The sequence below is a fragment of the Carlito syrichta genome, unplaced genomic scaffold (assembly GCF_000164805.1).
Source record: "Carlito syrichta isolate Samal-C Ts95f unplaced genomic scaffold, Tarsius_syrichta-2.0.1 Scaffold301936, whole genome shotgun sequence".
NCBI classification, from domain to species: domain Eukaryota; kingdom Metazoa; phylum Chordata; class Mammalia; order Primates; family Tarsiidae; genus Carlito; species Carlito syrichta.
This window is the reverse complement of record NW_007246032.1, coordinates 67,555-84,876: the sequence shown is the minus strand read 5'-3', so window position 1 is coordinate 84,876 and position 17,322 is coordinate 67,555. Positions and strand designations below refer to the sequence as shown.

The window sequence follows — 17,322 nt, the reverse complement described above, 5'->3', positions numbered from 1 at the left end:
GAGGCCGAGGCAAGTGGATTGCCTGAGCCCACAGGTTCGAGACCCATCAGGGCAACTTGGCGAGACCTCATCTCTACAATAAATCAAAAATTTGCCAGGTGTGGCAGCGTGCATCTGTAGTTCCGGCTACTAGGAAGGCTGAGGCAGAAAGATCGCCAGAGCCCAGCAGGTCGAGGCTACAGTGGCTGGGAGTGTGCCACTGCATTCCAGTCTGGGCGACAAAGTGAGGCTCCAACTATAAATAAATAAATAAATAAATACTGTTGCTGACCAGGTACCATGTTAGGCATCAGGGATCTAAAAATAATAGAATCATGGCCCAGTGAATCAGCTGCCTTGCTGTGAATAATAGAATCATGGCCCCAGTGAATCAGCTGCCTTGCTGTGCTATCAAGGTTCAGAAGAAAGTACCAAATCCAGGCTGGCATACAGAAGAGAAGCCCTAAGAGAAGCAGACATCATGGCTGAATTGCAAAGAGCGAATGGTTTCTGGCCAGGGAGATGTGGAGGGAGGAGCATGGGGAGTGGCCTAGGCAGAGGGAACAGTCTAGGCAAAGGCCTAAGACACAGAGTGCAGACACAGAGTGCGACTAATTCTGGAATCTGCTGTGTGTGGGCACGTGGTAGGGAGTGAGGCTGAAAAGATGCAGGAAGGTCTCCAAACCGAATGCTGCCAGCATCCTCTCCCTTCCACATGGAGGTATTTGGGGATTTTCAGCAGGAAAAAAACTATCTTTGGTAACTCTCCTCATCTCACCCCTGCCCAACTTCTAGCCCCCTCTTTCAGGAACTTCCTTATGACCATCTTATACCATAAATGCAACTGCCACTTTTTAATCTCTTATTGGAGTTGATAATGGGGCCCTCGGAGCAGTGGCCTTAAAGCTTTATGGGCATCAGAGAGGTAGGGAACAGACTGCTGAGACTCAATCCCATAATCTGTGATTCAGTGGGTCTGAAGTGGAACCTGAAAATGTGCATTTTTGGAGAGTTGCCAAAGGAGCACATTTTAAGGACTCTTGCCTTGAAGCATTCAGAACTGTTACATTAACAAGGCTATTTTTTATGTCTCTGCACCCTTTTGAATCATTAGTTTCATTTAACTTTTTTAGGCTAATGAGGTTTAATATCAGGTACTGTGTTCATTTCCTAGGGTTGCCGTAACAAAGTATCTCAAACTAGGTGGCTTAAAACAATAGAAATGTATCGTGTCACAGTTCTAGAGACCAGAGTCTGAAATCAAGGTGTCAGCAGGGCCAGCTCCCTTGGAAATCCTCCTTGCCTCTTCTTAGCTTCCGGTAGACCCAGGTGTTCTTGGCTTGTGGCCACATAGCTCCAGCCTCTGCCTCTGTCTCCATGTGGCCATCTTCTTCCATGGGTCGTGTCTTCACATGGCATTCTTTTATAAGGACACCATTCATATTGGATTAGGGAATCATATATGATACAGAATGTATATTTCCCTGTCTTGGAGCAATGAAACCAAAGCTGCCTGTGTCTAGACAAAGTCATCCTCGTGCCTCAGTCCCCAGACACTCAGCATTTGCACAATGTGACTTTAACTATATGTCCTTTCCAAAGAGCAAATCCTTCTTTTTCCTTGTCATATTCTTCAACAAACCAGCACCAACTTGTACTATAAATACTTGATATAATTTGCCTTTTATAAATTAGGGAGAAAACAGTAAGTTTTCAGGAAAAGTTTATTTGTTTAAATGTATGGTGTTTTGTTTCATAATGAAATCCTATTTGGGTTGCTAGGACTATGTGACCAGCTTTGACTTTTTATCCTTCACTTCTGTCTTTGTTGGACTTCATTTATTTACCTTGGTTTCTAGAGACACTAAAGGTGTCAACATGCAGACAACCAGGAGCAGGAGGGAACTTTGCGAGGCGGTTTGAGATGAATGCATCTGACTGCTCCCAGAGTGTCAGTGGCTTCAGACTGCTGCTAGAGGCATAATCAGACTGGTGCAAATCAGGATTCTATGTTCACACAGTCACCTGGAGGTATAAGGTAGTCTCCCCAGGTCTCCTAACTCTAGGAATCTGAGTCCTCTGCCATCACTGCCTTACGCCTCTAACAAAAGGATGACCAAGTGGAGAGGCAGAGCCATAGTGTAGGAACACCTTCACCCAGCCTTTTCAGACTCTCCACACAAGCCACTACAGCATGATAACACCAGCAGCCATTATCAGGCTGACTAGACTTCTCATTTCCTGTCAGGCTCTGATTCCATTAGGAAAAATCTCATCCTGCCTTACCCCAGGGCTTTAGGCTAGATTTGGAGAACTGTTTTCAGTATCTTTCCCCTCTGCTTTCCCGGAACCTCTGTCACAACTATAATCCACAGCAAATGGATTTCCCTGACACTGGGGACAAAGGCCTAGTGTTTCCTAGACTCGGCAGCTCCTGGGAGGGCAGAACCATCAGCATTTCTCCAGCTGCTGGTCTCAGGCCTGTGGGCAGCAGAGACCTGTAATAAGATCACTATCCCAGCCAGTTACAGTAAGCACATCATTCAAAGTGGTCCCTTGTGGTTGGGAGAGGAGAATTGGCTGAAATAGGAATCACAGCCCTTCAGAGTTTAGGCTCATACAAAACCACACAGTGAGTTGGAACCCAGAGAAAAACAGACTTCTAGTCCTGGATGTTAGTCGTTAATGATATTTGACTGTGGTTCATAGTGGGAATCCACAGGTATGGGTGGCCTTGGGAAAGAAATAAGGAACTAATTAGAAGGAAGAGATGGGGGAATAAGAGTAAGAATTAAAAGGAAATTGAATAGGGGTGGTAAAATGGCCTAAAGTCTAGATACTATGAAAGTTGAAGGACTCAGATTTCCTAAGGTGGGGCACCAGAGGGCAGCATGAAAGGAGAGTCAGAGATTCCTCTGTAGCCCTTACTGAGACTCTCAATGCCTCCTTCACTTCTCTGCTGCCCAGAGCTTTGTGCAAAAGGAAGTGAGAGTGGAGAGATATAAAAGCTTTAGTTCAAAGAGGGAAACCATGTAAGAAAAAGATTGAAGGCTACTATGTGGGTCCACACTTCCTAATTAATTTTGTTTTTTCTAAGTCAAGATCTTTTCTACCAGGTGACCAATAAGAAGGTGACACATAGCAGGACCCTAGCTTCTGATTTCTCCTTAAGGCAAACTTCAGCTCCCTAGTGGGTAAGTCCCCACCACCAGTAGGTTTCCTGGAGTTGCCTTCCATTGTATTGAAGGAGAATCCGAGGTGCCATATCACCCTAAGTCACTTTCTTCCCCCAAAACTCGGGAAGGGAGATTATGGTAATGTTTGATTTTTTTAACTGATGGATGAGTACACATGCATATTATCCTGTATATACACATTAGATTGAGAGATTATTTTATAAGTATAAAATATTGAATGGTATTAATTAATAATGAGGGAATTCAGTTTGGTGATCTTTTCAACTCTGAAATTCTAGTTTGTTCTGACTTGGAGTTTGCCTAATGTCATTGAAATAATGGCTCAAGGTGAGATTATGGGTGAAGTTGCAGAGTATGGGAGAAGTACTCTGTCTTTGGAGTCAGACCTGGCTTTGAATCCCAGTTCTGTGATGACCTTAGGTAAAGTACTTAGTTAAGTTTCTCATTGACAAAATTTGGAAATAGAATCTATGCCATAAGAAAGTCATAGTATATATAAAGCATCTACTATAGTGCTTGACAAGTAGTGGATACTCAATAAATTATCACTATTACTAGTATGGACACCACTGACGGAAGGTACTGAAATTAAATTGCATGTGGCTTATGTTTTAAACTAGTTAGGGAGAACTTTGCAGATGAGTTAGAAATTAAACTGCTTTCAAGCAAGAAGTAGGATGGAGTATGGTGCATTTCTAACAATTCTATTCAACAAGTATTTACAGAATGAAGCACCAGGTATATATGGTAAAATATGACACGATTCCTGTTCTCCCAGAGTCCAGGGTTCGGCAGTGGAGAACAGACTCTCAAGCAAATAACTTTCCTGCAAGACTACATTGTAAGTGCTAAGAGAGAGGCAAATACAAAGTGCTGTGGGAGCAGCCATCCAAAAGGATGGCTTAAAGGAAGCAAGAGAAGAAGAGGAAGAGAAGGTTGCATTCAGGGCATCTCACAGGAGAGACTCAAGTTGTTTTGAAGATCTAAGGAGTTGGTTATGTGAAAAATGGAAGGGAGGCATTTCAGGGGAGGGAACAGCAAGAGTAAAACTATAGCAGTAAACCACAGAGGTAGGAAGTAGCAAGGTGTCCAAAACTTCAGGTGATTTGGAAAAATGCTGAGCCCAGTGAAAGGGAAGTGTGAAAAATGAGGCTGGGAAGGAGTCAGGGTTAGATCATGACATTCCATACTGAACTGTGCAGGCCCAAGAACAGAAGTAATTCGACAAATGGTGCAGGGACAAGTAGATATTCACATGCCCAAGTATAGAATTACTATATGATCTAGCAATTTCACTGCTAGGTATATACCTGAAAGAATTGAGAGCAAGGATACATGCCATGCTCACTGCCATGTTCACTGCATTGCAACATTATTCACAATAGCCAAAAGATAGAAGCAACAAAAGTGTCCATCAACAGATGAATGGATAAACAAAATGTAGTATGTATATATGTATACAATGGAATATCATTCAGTCATAAACAGGAATGAAATTCTAACACATGCTACAGCATGAAAGAACTTTGAAAACGTTATGCTAAGTGAAGTGAGCCAGACACTGAAGGCCAAATATTGTATAATTCTACTTGTATGAGATACCTAGAATAGGCAAATTCATAGAGACCGAAAGTAGATTAGAGGTTACCATGGGCTAGGCAGGGGGACTAGAGGGAATGGGGCGTTATAGCTTAATGGTTATAGAGTTTCTGTTTTGGGTGATGAGAAAGTTCTGGAAATAGATGGTGGTGATGGTTGCACAACATTGTGAGTGTAGTTAATGGCACTGAGTTACACACGTAAAACTGGTCACTCCCCAATCCTTTTGTCAGACTCTGGCCTTCTCTGTCTTTGCGTGAGTGATTGAGAGAGAGCAATCAGCACACTAGAATGACAGCTGTGACTTTCAAGAGCATGGTTAGAGCAGAGGGCGCAAGCCCAGGAGACAGAGGGTGTTCGAGCATACTCTATCCAGAGTAAGAGTGGTGTGCATGAATGTAAGAGGGAGATGTGCTGATCGGACCTGGGGAAGGGAGAGAGGGAGAGTGAGGGGAGAGAGAACTGGAGCTGTGCGGCAAGGGAGCAGACACAGGAAGAACCAGACAGGGAGCCAGATGCAGAGGGAGGTAGGTCAAAGGTGAGCAGATCATGAAAGAGCAAGGTCAAGAATGGGAGAGAGAGCTCATTAGAGCAAACTGAGCAACCAATCAGGATCAATCAGCGAGGGCAAGGGAGCAAGAGAGTGTTTAGGAGAGCTAACTAAGCATGGGCTCTTGTAAGGAAGCAGCTGGAAGATATCATGTGAAAGGGAGGGCGAGTGTGAGCACAGGTGTGAGACAGGATGGGGGGCTAAGGGGCAGGAGTAAGAGTGGGAAAATCAGAGGCTGGAGATAGCAGAAATCACTGAGACAGAAAAGGAGAGGGAGGCAAAGCCCAGAAGGAGGGTGTGTCGAGGGAAAAGAAAGGTGCACTTGCCTGCAGGAGGGAGACAGGTGGGCAAGAGAGTGCAGAAGTGCACTGGGTCCTGTCCCAAGCTGCTGCAGGCTCTCTTCTCTGCGTGGAGCAGTGGCTGTCCTGGTACAGTTTCTATATAAAGCAATGCCATGCTGCCTTGAGAATTTTGTCTTGTTTTATTCCGCAACAAGATTTGAGTATACTTGTCCACAATATTTGCCCTAGCTGCTGCAAGAGAAAAAAAATAGAGCTGAGGCTTGATCGTGCAGGATGTAGATTATTCCATCCTCTTAATTTGCTGTGGTTGATACCCTGTTTCCCATGTTATTTTTTATGTTTATAAGTACTTCAGTAGAGATTTCCTAGAATGGGGTGAAAAGCAAGAACTGAAACCCAGTTCTAGTCAACATTTTGAGAAAGGGAGGTGAGCACTGAACTAAGAGATGACCTTGGGATTCTTTGGGGTATTCCATGTTTGAATGGAACTATCCTTTACTGATTTGTTGCTTAGTGGTCTTTAAAATTTTAATTGAACCTCATCTCTACACTTAGTTTTTCCGTTTCTGCAAGATCAGTAATTATACCTTCTACCACTATTACTCTAGCCTAGCTTGTCCTCCCTAGAACACAAGATAAAGTCCATAAGGAAATACTTGTTGACTTTGCTGCTTCATTGAATCCTGCATCATTTTTATCATCATAAGCATCCTTAACAAGTCAGTAGCCATAATGACGCCCGGAACTAAGTGCAGTTCAGGATCCAGGGACAAAGTCCTCACCCTGTGGCAGTAAAAGCAGGCATATAGACATTAGGAAAAATCACTGCTTAAAGACCCAGGTCATGAGTGCAGTCTGCAGATGGGTATACACTGCCTTGGAAGCCATAAACAACTTGTTGCCTGTCACCTGGGAGTGACTCAGGTTTCCTGACCCCCAACATTCCTGTATTTTAGCCTTTACCTACACTATTTTTCAGCCCACGGTGAAATTCACTCCATCGGAATAAGGCAGCCTGAGAAATAATAACTCCCAAACTGAACAATATCGGGGAGACAACAACAGGATATTAATGATTATTTTGGTTCTTTGTTCTAATCAATGATTTCATTAATGTGAAAAATCATGTTTTCTGTACTTATTAAAATGGTATAATCTATAAGCAGAGGGTGAAATGTCTATGATGGGGTGACAAACAAATATTATTTTTATACATGGGAGGGAATGGGCAGAAGGAAAAGCTTACACATAAAAATAAGAATTTGAGGAAAAGCATGAAAAAGGAGAGAAATTTGAACTCAGATTTGGGAGTGCCTCTCTCCCCACCCTTTTCTACTTTCCCAAGCCCTCTCCACTCCTGAGCACATAGCCTCAAGGGAGTATGCAGCTTCCGGTTCTGTATCACACCATAGGATGGTCCCTGAAGGAATTTCTGACATTCCGTGCTGACAGGGATAGGAGGTTCCAAGAGGCCCTACCAATCTCATTTGGGAGAGGCCTGACCTATTGAACAGTGAAAACCAGGCTGCAAGAACAGCCAGTGCTTACAGAGCACTTAGTGTATACCTGCCAATCTGCCAAGCACTTGGTATCATCATTTTCTTTACATTCACAACAATCCATATATTCTCATGTCTGACTGATGAAGAAACAGAAGATCAGACAAGTGAATTTGCCAAGATTCCCCAGTTAGAAAGTGGCAAAGCCAGGACAAAGCCAAGTCTTTCTGACTCTAAAACATGAGATTTTTACCAAATTGCTCAATGTAGTTCCCTGCTCAGCCTTAGATTTAGAGAGCACTCAGTTAGTATGAACTTAATAAAGAAAACAAAGACTTCACATACACTCAAGCTCTTCTGGCTTTGAACACAAAGCAAAACAAAAATAAATGCTTCTGTTGATTTCAGGCCTTCTAGTTTGCCTCTTTCTCTCATTCTATTCTCTGTAGATTTTTAGTCCTACTTCTTTAACTAGGTAACTGTATAAATATGGACAAATAATAAGTTCTCTGATGTTCAGTTTCCTTATCCCAAAGATGAAGAGGTTGATGGGGAAAGAGATGACTCCTAAGATCACTGCTAGGGAGAACGCTATAGAAGACCTCCTTTCCCAGTTTTACCTCCGCTAGCAGAATGAACAAGTCACAGCCTTTAGAATCAGGTAGACCCGATCTAAAATCTCACTTTATGAACCAAGCCTGGCCTCGTCCTCCTGAGGGCAAGTGTGTTACTTCCCAAGAGGCCCCACCATAGGCTGTCTGGAAAGCTGAGGCATGTACTATGCAGTCATCACTTGTGTGACTTGGTATCCACAGGGGCTTGGTTCTGGGAACCCCCACAGGTACCAAAACCCATGGATGCTCAAGACTCTGATATAAAATTGCGTAGTATTGGCATATAACCTACATATATCCTCCTGTATACTTTAAAACATCTCTAGATTACTTATAATACCTAATATAAATGCTATACAAATAGTTATACTGTATTATTTAGGGAATAATTACAAGAAAAAAGTGTACAGATGCAATTTTTAAATATATTTTCAATCTGGGGTTGGTTGAATCCACAGATATGGAACCCACAGATATGGAGGGTGTCTGTGTTCATTCTCTAGTAAGCATGGATTAAACATTTCACTTCTGCCTCTTCCTTCCTAGCATCTGCCTGCTCTTCTGCCATCTGAGCACCCTGACTCCACCACCCTATAGGCCATGGAGAATGAGCTGCCAGTCCCGCATACATCTAGCAGTGCCTCTGCCACCAGCAGCACCAGCGGGGCCAGTAGCAGCAGCAGCTGCAATAGCAGCAGCGGTGGAAGTGGCCGCCCCACTGGGCCCCAGATTTCTGTGTACAGTGGTATTCCTGACCGGCAGACTGTGCAGGTAAAGTTCTCATTATTCCAGAAGTTGTATTCCTTAATCATCTGCAGGCTTAGCCAGGAGGAGGTATTTGCATGGCCTGGTGGAATAATCTGGATGTCGACTCTAGAATGGGCATGAAGAAGTGCATTAGCAGATCTACATTTGGGCATAGTTAGAGGAGAAGCAATGCAGGATGAGACCAATAAGGGAAGTTTGGATAGAAGAAAAATGCTTCGCAGATCAGAAAAACTCCTTTCTTGCCTGTTGGTTTAGCGCCTAGAGTGCTGTTTTGGGAGGATAGGTGTGTGAAGGGCAGACAAGTAAAAATAACAAGTAAAAAATGACTGAGAGCTGCTCACCCACCTAAACCCACTTTCTAAATGGCCATTGCTCTATAAGGAGCAGTCTAAGTTTTTCAAGGACTGAGGGCCAAGATGGAACCCCCAAATAACCCTCTGTCTTTGCAGCTTTTCACCTTTCTCTCTAAAGCAGCAGTTTGCAAAGGGTCATTCGTGAGACCTTCCAGATGGTCACACTGTTCCAGCACACGATCATGACCATGTATTGCCATCTATGTGCCCAGTGCTGTAATAAGCACTTTGCATATTTATCTTCTTCTCTAGTTGTGAAAGTGGCTATTATTCAGCACAACTCTATAGTTGAGGAAACTGGGACTCAGAGAAGGTGATAACTTGTCCAGGGTTATTTAGGTAAAGACAAAAAAAAAATGAACTCTAATCTTAATCCCAGGTTTTGAGATTAAGAACCCCAAAGCTGTGTTCTTAATCACTACAATGTCTGTTTGAGGTTCCTGGATCATACAGGCAGAAAAGAGAGACCACAGCCGAGAAGTGCTGACTCTAAGTGACTTTGCTATTACAGTTTGGTTATACTAGAAAAGTGACCTCATCCTGCTTTGGCCCTAGGCCCAGATAAGAGACTGGGGAGAAGCCAGGCAGGCAGTGAGAGGGCCTGGAAAATGGAGTTAACAAGGACACCATCAGATATTCTAGAATCTTCCCTTTCCCACTTCTTTCTGCCTCATACTTAGTAAAGCCATGTTTCCTGCCCCCACCCCAGCCTCTTGCCCTGATTCCTTAGTACATTAGCTCTAGTTTCAGCAGCAACACTAGGATATGCCCACTCCTACAGCTCATCACAACTCTAATCAAAGGGCTTTAGGACTTTTGCTCTAGCAAGTGGAATAACCCAAGGTAGTGTTGGAGCCCAAGCAGAATCATTATAGTCTCCTTGGGTTTCCATCATGGACATCCTCTTGTTCGGAAGAGTCACAGAATCTCAACTACTGCTGGCAGGCTGGTGGGGAGGTCACTTTTGGGAGTCTAACAGAAAGGTTTAGGTAAAAGGAATAAGAACATATCTGCAAAAATCAGAAGGTAAACAGGATGGAGTTCATATAAAACAGGATACCAGAAGGGAGAGTTCACTTAAGGGGAGCGGAGTCTGGGGGAGAGATGTAGAAGGGTTGGAAAGAGTGGGGATGCCCGAGGATACATCAGAGCCCTTGGGGGATCTGTGATATCACACGGTTGCCACAGAACCCCAAATCTGAGCCCAGAGGTTGTTTTGTCTTAGAGCTGCCAGCCCTAGAAATCACAGCAAGCTGGGCAAGGACACTTGCCAGGACAGGGCCCAGGACTGGGAGCTGCCTGTGACCAGGGATTCAGCAGGACTGAGGGCAGGATGTAGGTGGACTTGGCTAGGGCTAGTATAGGGCATCCACTGGGAGGATCAGTGGGAGAAGGGAAGATAAATGTCTCTGGGACTCATGGGAAGAAGACAGAGGCTCTTAGGGCTAGGAAAGGCATTTGCTGTTCTTTGTTCCTGGGGGTGGAGGAGAATCAAAGAAGCCTTTTGTCATTTTCTGGAGACTGCTACTCAGCCAGTCCCATCAGGAAAGAGGATAAGCAGTAAGGCTGGGGAGTGGGAGACAGTAGCTAAAATTAGGGAGCAATAGGGGGGAAGAATAAAAGAGATCCCCACATGTATAAAATAAAAACTTTAAAAGAATAAAAGAGGAATGTGGTGTTCCTGTGGTACCTGCTGGTTCTGCAAGGCCTAGGCAACTTTTTTTTTTTAGTTGGAGTCTCATTGGGCTCTGGCGATCCTTCCGCCTCAGCATTCCAAGTAGCCAGAACTACAGGCATGCACTACTGTGCCCGGCTAATTTTTTATCTGTTATAGAGGTGAGGTCTTGCCAAGTTGCCCAGGCTGGTCTCGAACTGGCGGGCTCAGGCAGTCCACTCATCTCAGTCTCCCAAAGTGCTGGGATTACAGGCTGAGCCACCGAGCCTGGCCTGCCAACCTTCTTCTAAGAGACTGAGGGGACTTCCAGGAAGCAAAGCCTAGGGAGTGACCCCAAGTCTTCCTTGAAGCCCCAGCCTTTGGAGGAGAGTGTTGCCTCTGCCTAAGTTTGAGTCCACTGGCTGTTGCTGAGGCTGAAACAGGCCCCCTTCTAATGCAGCGCTTCTTTCCCACCCGCTTTCTTTTCTCTACCCTGTTGAGCCTCACCCTCGTGTGAGGCTGGCGAGTGTCATTGGAGGGGGCAAAGAGGAGTGTCTAAAAAGCCTAATGAGGACACTTCTGTCTCCCTGAGCCTCTGCGGCCCCAGGGCTGGTTAGAGCAGTGTGGGACAGCTTTGACTCTCCTCAGTGCGAGGGCCAACACAAGAGCAGACCGTGCCGAGGAGGAGCTGAGGGGAGGGTAATGTGGACAAGGCAAACAAGGAAAAGTCCGCAGACAGCTGTCCTCCCCGGCCCCTGGAAAGTGGCTTCAGTGGTGGTCACACATCCTGGTGTCCTGCTCAGAGCAGTTAGGGAGAGCTGGGTTGGACATGGCACTGATGCCTGAGGGGCATGTGTGCAGAGCTGACCGCGGCTGTTCCCCTTGCCCACTCAGGTGATCCAGCAGGCTCTGCACAGGCAGCCCAGCACGGCAGCCCAATACCTGCAGCAGATGTACGCCGCCCAGCAGCAGCACCTCATGTTACAGACGGCAGCCCTGCAGCAGCAGCACCTCAGTGGCGCACATCTCCAGAGCCTGGCAGCCGTGCAGCAGGTAAGGCTCAGGGATGGCCAATACACGGGGGCTGGGAGCCAGGGTTGTGGGTAAGAGGGCGAGGAAGAGGTCACTGTGCCAGTGCTTCGGCATGCCTTTTCTCGCTGAGTCCTCACAGAGCCCCACGAAGCGGGCACAGCTGTCTTCCCCTCCTGCTGGCATCTGAAGAGCAGAGCCCAATCACACAGCTAGTAAGTGGAACAGTGAATTCTCACCCTATCTAGCCTGGGGAAGAAGAGTTGGGGGCCCCGTTCTTCACCACATCACTGTAGGTCTAGAGGAGGGTCTGTGGACTCCAAGCATCTGTGCACAAGTGAAGGGCATTGCCCACTCAGCTTGTCTGTCTGTTGTTGCTCTCACTCCTTAGCTGAGAAGAACACATTCACTCGTTCAGTCAACAAAATGTTTTATGCACCTACCATTTGCAAAGTTTATGTCAGGCACTGGGTATACTGTGTGCCTGTCTTCTTGGAGTTTACAGTGGGGAGACAGCGAGTAAACAGGAACCAAAACAGCCCAGGAAACAAAATATTTAAATACCTAAGTTGTAACAAGCTCTATGAAGAGAATAACAGATTGCCGTGACTGAAGGACAAGGATGACCTTGCATCTTTGCATGAGTGGTCAGAGAAGGCCTGTCTGCTAGAGTAACACTGTAGCTAATGCTTGAAGGATGAGAAGAAGCTGGCCAGGGGGAGAGCGCAGTTTGGGCATTCCAACTCATGTCGGCAAACTGCCAGTGTGGGGCCTGGGGGCCCAGAGGTGTGATGGCTGATAGAGCGACTAGCAGCGGCAAGCACGACCAGTTGGGGTGTTTAGGGGCCATGCTGTGCCTCCTCAGTCCTCTCAGCTGTCCTGTGAGACAGGTGCTGTTATTATCCCCACCTTGCGAGAGAGGAAGCTGTGCAGGTGCTCAAGGCAGCACAGAGGAGGTGGGTTGGGGTTTGGCTCCAGAGGCTGCTGCCTGCTGTGCCTCCAGTGGAGGAGGAGAGCCCAGAAACGGCTGGGGGAGGTCTGGTACCTCAACAAGAGGAGTTTGTTCTCTTCTAGGCAAGTCTGGTGGCCAACAGACAAGGGAGTACTTCAGGCAGTAACGCGTCCGCACAGGCTCCAGCACAGTCATCTTCGGTGAGTAGGATGGGGCTGGCAGGCAGAGCTCACAGCTCTGGGAACAACTCCTTCCTCCTTGCCTAAAGTGCTCATGACTTCCGAGATCCATTTTGTTGCATCTGTAGTCACGTGGAATTATGGCTAGAATCTGTTGCTCTTGTCAGGAAAAAAAAGTGCATGTCTCTTTCTAACCCTTAGATTAATAACCCCCTGCCATCTTCTCAGTATCAAGGCTCTCTGTGGATAGCTCACTTCTGTCAACACTGGAAGCCCCTTGCAGCTCTGCACCCAAGATGGGGCAGCACTGGGGGAAGCGCCAAGGCCCAAGGACCAGAGATGGTCCTAAAGAAGACTGAATAAGCCAAGGAACAGAAGGGGGGATAAATGACGAGGGGACGGAGTTCACCAGCAGAACCTCCTATCTCTGTGTCTATCATCAGATCAACCTGGCAGCCTCCCCAGCTGCAGCCCAGCTCCTCAACCGGGCCCAGAGTGTCAACTCAGCAGCGGCCTCGGGCATTGCCCAGCAGGCTGTGCTCTTGGGCAACACATCTTCCCCAGCTCTGACTGCGAGCCAAGCACAGATGTATCTAAGGGCACAGATGGTGAGTACCCACCGCCTGGGCCATGGCTTGGGATGCCACGAGGACAGCGGCAGAGAAGTGGGGAGCTGGGAGATTAGAAAGGGTAGGGAAGAAGCACTAGGGATGGGGGCAAGAGAGAAGGGGTGGGATAAAGGAGGGGGTCTGGAAGGCCGAGAGGAGTGCTGGGATAGGTTCAGTGATTCACAAGGGGTGGGACTTTGGGCTGAAATAGGGGAGGTTACCCATGACGCCACCTTTCCTTCTCCTCCTAGAATGAAACAGAATTGTCCCTTCCTTATCAGAAACTACTCCTCAACACTGATAAGGGAGAACAGTTCAGGGGTTAAAGCCAATATGATCCTGGACACTCAGGCATGTAAGATAAGCAGATACACCTGTGTGCCCTACAGAGATGAGATCTTCTCCTGCCAAGATAGTCCTTACAAGGACTGGTCTCTTCAGGGGCCAAGATGCATTGCAGCACTCATGGTGAGGTGGCAGCCAGCTTCAGGGCAGGTGCTACCTCAACTTCCTGTCCCACCCTAAGCAGGGTCTGCAGAGCTTCTTTGGGCAGAATGTACTCAGTAGAACACCCACCCTGGGCCTGCAGACCTAGAATCTCACCTTTGCACCTGTCCCTAAGAGGTGCATGGGTTCTTAGGAAGCTAACAAGAACCTAAGATTGAGAAGAATTTCCTGGGGAAATCGTAGTGTACTCTCTGGGAGGCAGTAATATACAGCTCTGTGTTGGGCTCAGATCACTGCAAGCCATGTCTCATACCTCCCATGAGCCATATCTCATACCTCCCCATTCTAAAGATTTCTGCCTCTGGCCCCTTGATATGCCATCCTGAAGGCAATACAGTCCTACCCCTGCCTTAGCTCTTGTGGCCAGAGCTTGACGCCTGGAGCCACACTTTGTTCTCAGCTCTGAGTTCATCGTTGGAGGCACAACTCCATTCCCAGGGAATAGTCTCTTAGACACAAAGCATGAGGTAGATTTCCATTTCTGTAGGGAACTGGACAGCCACATGGTGATGCCCCCAGGCTCCATTTGTCTTAGTTTGCTTATCACCATGTCCTATTCAACTGTCCCAGTTGGTATCCTGATGCCTGTCTGCCTCCGTCTCCAAAACAGGGTATACACGCAGAGGAATAAGCACAGGCATATCTTCACAGAGTTCTAGGGAAAGCACCCTGTCAGGACCCCAGTGTACCCACATTGTTACAGAGCTAGGCTTACCCAAGATCAAGGTGTCATACAGAGAACATCATATAACCTTACCCTACAGGGCAAGACTCAGACACCAGCACAGCCCCAGGTGGCCTGGTTCCTCTTTTGTAGTTGTCCTTAGGTTCCCCTGAATCTAAATTTCACTGGGGAATGAATAAAGGAATACACCTAATTCGATCCCTTCAGGAGGACAGGACAGAGTCTCTTGTCCTGACTCAGCCCTGGGGTCAGCAGTGGGTTAGACCTGAAAAGTGCTCCTAGGCCATCTGTTTCAGCCCAAGGTCCCTGGTTCCCAGCATGCTGAGAGGACTCCAGGGTGTCCTGGGAACATCAGTCCCTGCTGGGACGAGCCCCACACAGAGGGTTCCTGGCTTTGGTGCAGACCCAGGGTGACTCCTCTATTCCTGGCCCCTCCACTTTCCCGCCTAGGTCAGAATACTACAAGCCTCTTGAGACTTTGTGGTGGTCCCCTTGGACTTTGCCCTCCTTGCGTTCCTATTTCCACTTCCCTAGCCGTCTCCACAGCTGCTCCTGGGCAAAACTGTTCTGTCCTGTGGCTGAGCCCACATTGGGCAGGTAAACGGCACCTCGTTTCCTGTGATTCCAGGCCCAGCCAGGTAACCTGGTGCAGGTAGCTAGGAGCCTAGGCGGCACTGTTCCTTTGTCCCCTCAGCTCATCTTCACGCCCACGGCCACCGTCGCTACTGTGCAGCCTGAGCTCGGCACTGGCTCCCCCGCCCGGCCCCCCACCCCCGCCCAGGTGAGGATCCCATGCTTGTGGGAGGGCAAGGGGGTGGGTACCACTGCAGAGGGGTGCTGATACTGGGCACGGGTGCACACCCTGGAGGAGCCTAGACTCTTTGGAGAGGCCAGGGTCTTCCAGGAAAGCAGATGGGAGTCAGGACATCCTAGTGCTCCCAGACGTGCTCTTTAATTCTTGTCCAAGTAGCCTTGGCCCCTCTTGATTCTATGTTGTTCCCTGAAACATAGGTCAGGAGCCAGAGTACAGCGTGCAAAGCCTAGCATGGTGGTCAGCACTGCCATTCTGTACCTTGCACTGTCCCCAGGATGGCTTATTTTGTTGCTGCTTCATAAGTGGAAAATCCCACTCTGGTTACACATGCTAGCACTGCCAGGAATTGGGAAAATAGCGTTGGAGAGGGAGCAAAGGTGTGTCCTGGGCTCCCACCTTCTACTGGGAGTACACAGATACTATTGTGACTGTGAAGATTCTGTGAGCAGCTAGGAAAGGAGCACCCTGCCACTTCATCTCCCTATCCCCCTCTACAATGGGCACCAGGAGAGAAGATTTGGTAGCAAAATTATCAGAGTCTGGCATAGCCTCCATGCGTCCAGCAGAGGGCACCGTGGACCAGGTGCATGAGCTTGCCAGCGTCTTGAACTTGGTGTTAACCTTTTTCTGAGGAGATAATCCTTTGCCTGGTGGCCTTGCTGGTCAATTAATTTACAGTCTTGCCCTGGCCTTTTCCAGCACAGAAAGCCCCATGCTCCACCTGTCTGGAATTATTCCTTAGTGGTATGCATCCAATCCTGAAAGTTTGGGGGAGGAAGGAGGGTAACAGGAGGGAAAAAGCCTGGCCTCCCTGCCCCTGCCTGCCCCAGATGGGCAGCAATTCCTCCTCAGAATTCAGTTTTTTTCTGCTGATGGATCCACTCACTAGCAAACTTTCTTGCTCTCTTTAGAAACTTTACCTGCTCCTGGTTCCTCCTTCAGCCCCTAACACATTTTCTCTCTTTCTCTAATTTTACAACCCACTATTCTGTTCAGCCATTCCTGGATCCATCTCTAACTCTTTTCCCCTTCTTAATTGTGTGTTGGCATTGCTCCTACCCGCATTCTCTGGACTCCCATAGACCCCTCTTTTCCAGGTACAGAACTTGACCCTCCGAACACAGCAGACACCAGCTGCAGCAGCCTCGGGCCCTACCCCCACGCAGCCTGTCCTGCCCAGCTTGGCCCTGAAATCCACACCTGGTGGTAGCCAGCCTCTGCCTTCTACATCACAGGGCAGAAACATTGCTCAGGGTTCCCCCGCAGGGGCCAAGCCTGGCATGACTGACAGTGTGGTGGAGCCATTCAAGAAAGGAGATGGCAGCAGCAGTGTGCCAGGAAGCATGGAGGGCCGCGGTGGGCCCAGCCGGGCAGTTCCTGCTGTGGCTACCCACTCCCTCATTGCACCAGGTAAGGGCTCCAGGAAGCAGGAATCCTAGCCCAGGAAACTCGGGGCTCTGGGGCAGCAGGAAACTTTGAAACTTTCCTTTTTCCCATGGACTTGCTAAGCTACCAATCACCAGTCTCTCTCTCCTCTCTTCCTGTCTCAAGGTGTTTATCAGCTCCTGATTCTGTTTCATGCTTCTAGGCTTACTCTAAGGAAGGAAGCTATGTCAGTCAGAATACAGGCATCCTTCTTCACAATGGTAAATCTTGGAATACACTATCATAGCTCTTAACCTTGCATGAGTGCAGGTTGGCAGTTGGGCTATTTTCAAATTAAGACTCAGCGAAAAAGGACAGCGGCAGCCAGAAGCATGTCAAAACCACATTTGAGATGGGAAGAGGAAAGGGAGATGGGAAGTGGAAAGTTTATTTTCTCATCATTGGTAGACTTGTCTTGATTAATATTTGCCAGTCATGTGGCCAGTTCTGGGTATGCGGAGATAAATGAGCCTTGGGCCCTGCCTGCCAAGGAGTGCACAGTCTGGTTGAGGACACAGACAAGTGCAGTATACTAGAGCATGATCCGTGCTAGAATATATCTAAGCTCTGAGCACTGTAGGAGCACAGAGGAGCTATCTAGCCTTGAG

The 17,322-nt window shown here is 47.6% G+C and overlaps 1 protein-coding gene across 1 annotated transcript in view; it reads left to right on the top strand.

Moving 5' to 3' along the window:
• PHC2 (polyhomeotic homolog 2) overlaps positions 1–17,322 on the top strand; it is a 182,697-nt gene that overhangs the window by 123,938 nt on the left and 41,437 nt on the right. Inside the window, exons 4-9 of the mRNA XM_008055735.2 lie at positions 8,287–8,511; positions 11,410–11,568; positions 12,619–12,696; positions 13,119–13,283; positions 15,170–15,256; positions 16,387–16,699. Of these exons, the coding sequence (XP_008053926.1) occupies positions 8,341–8,511; positions 11,410–11,568; positions 12,619–12,696; positions 13,119–13,283; positions 15,170–15,256; positions 16,387–16,699 (973 nt within the window). The 5' untranslated portion in view covers positions 8,287–8,340. The remainder of the gene's footprint in view (positions 1–8,286; positions 8,512–11,409; positions 11,569–12,618; positions 12,697–13,118; positions 13,284–15,169; positions 15,257–16,386; positions 16,700–17,322) is intronic.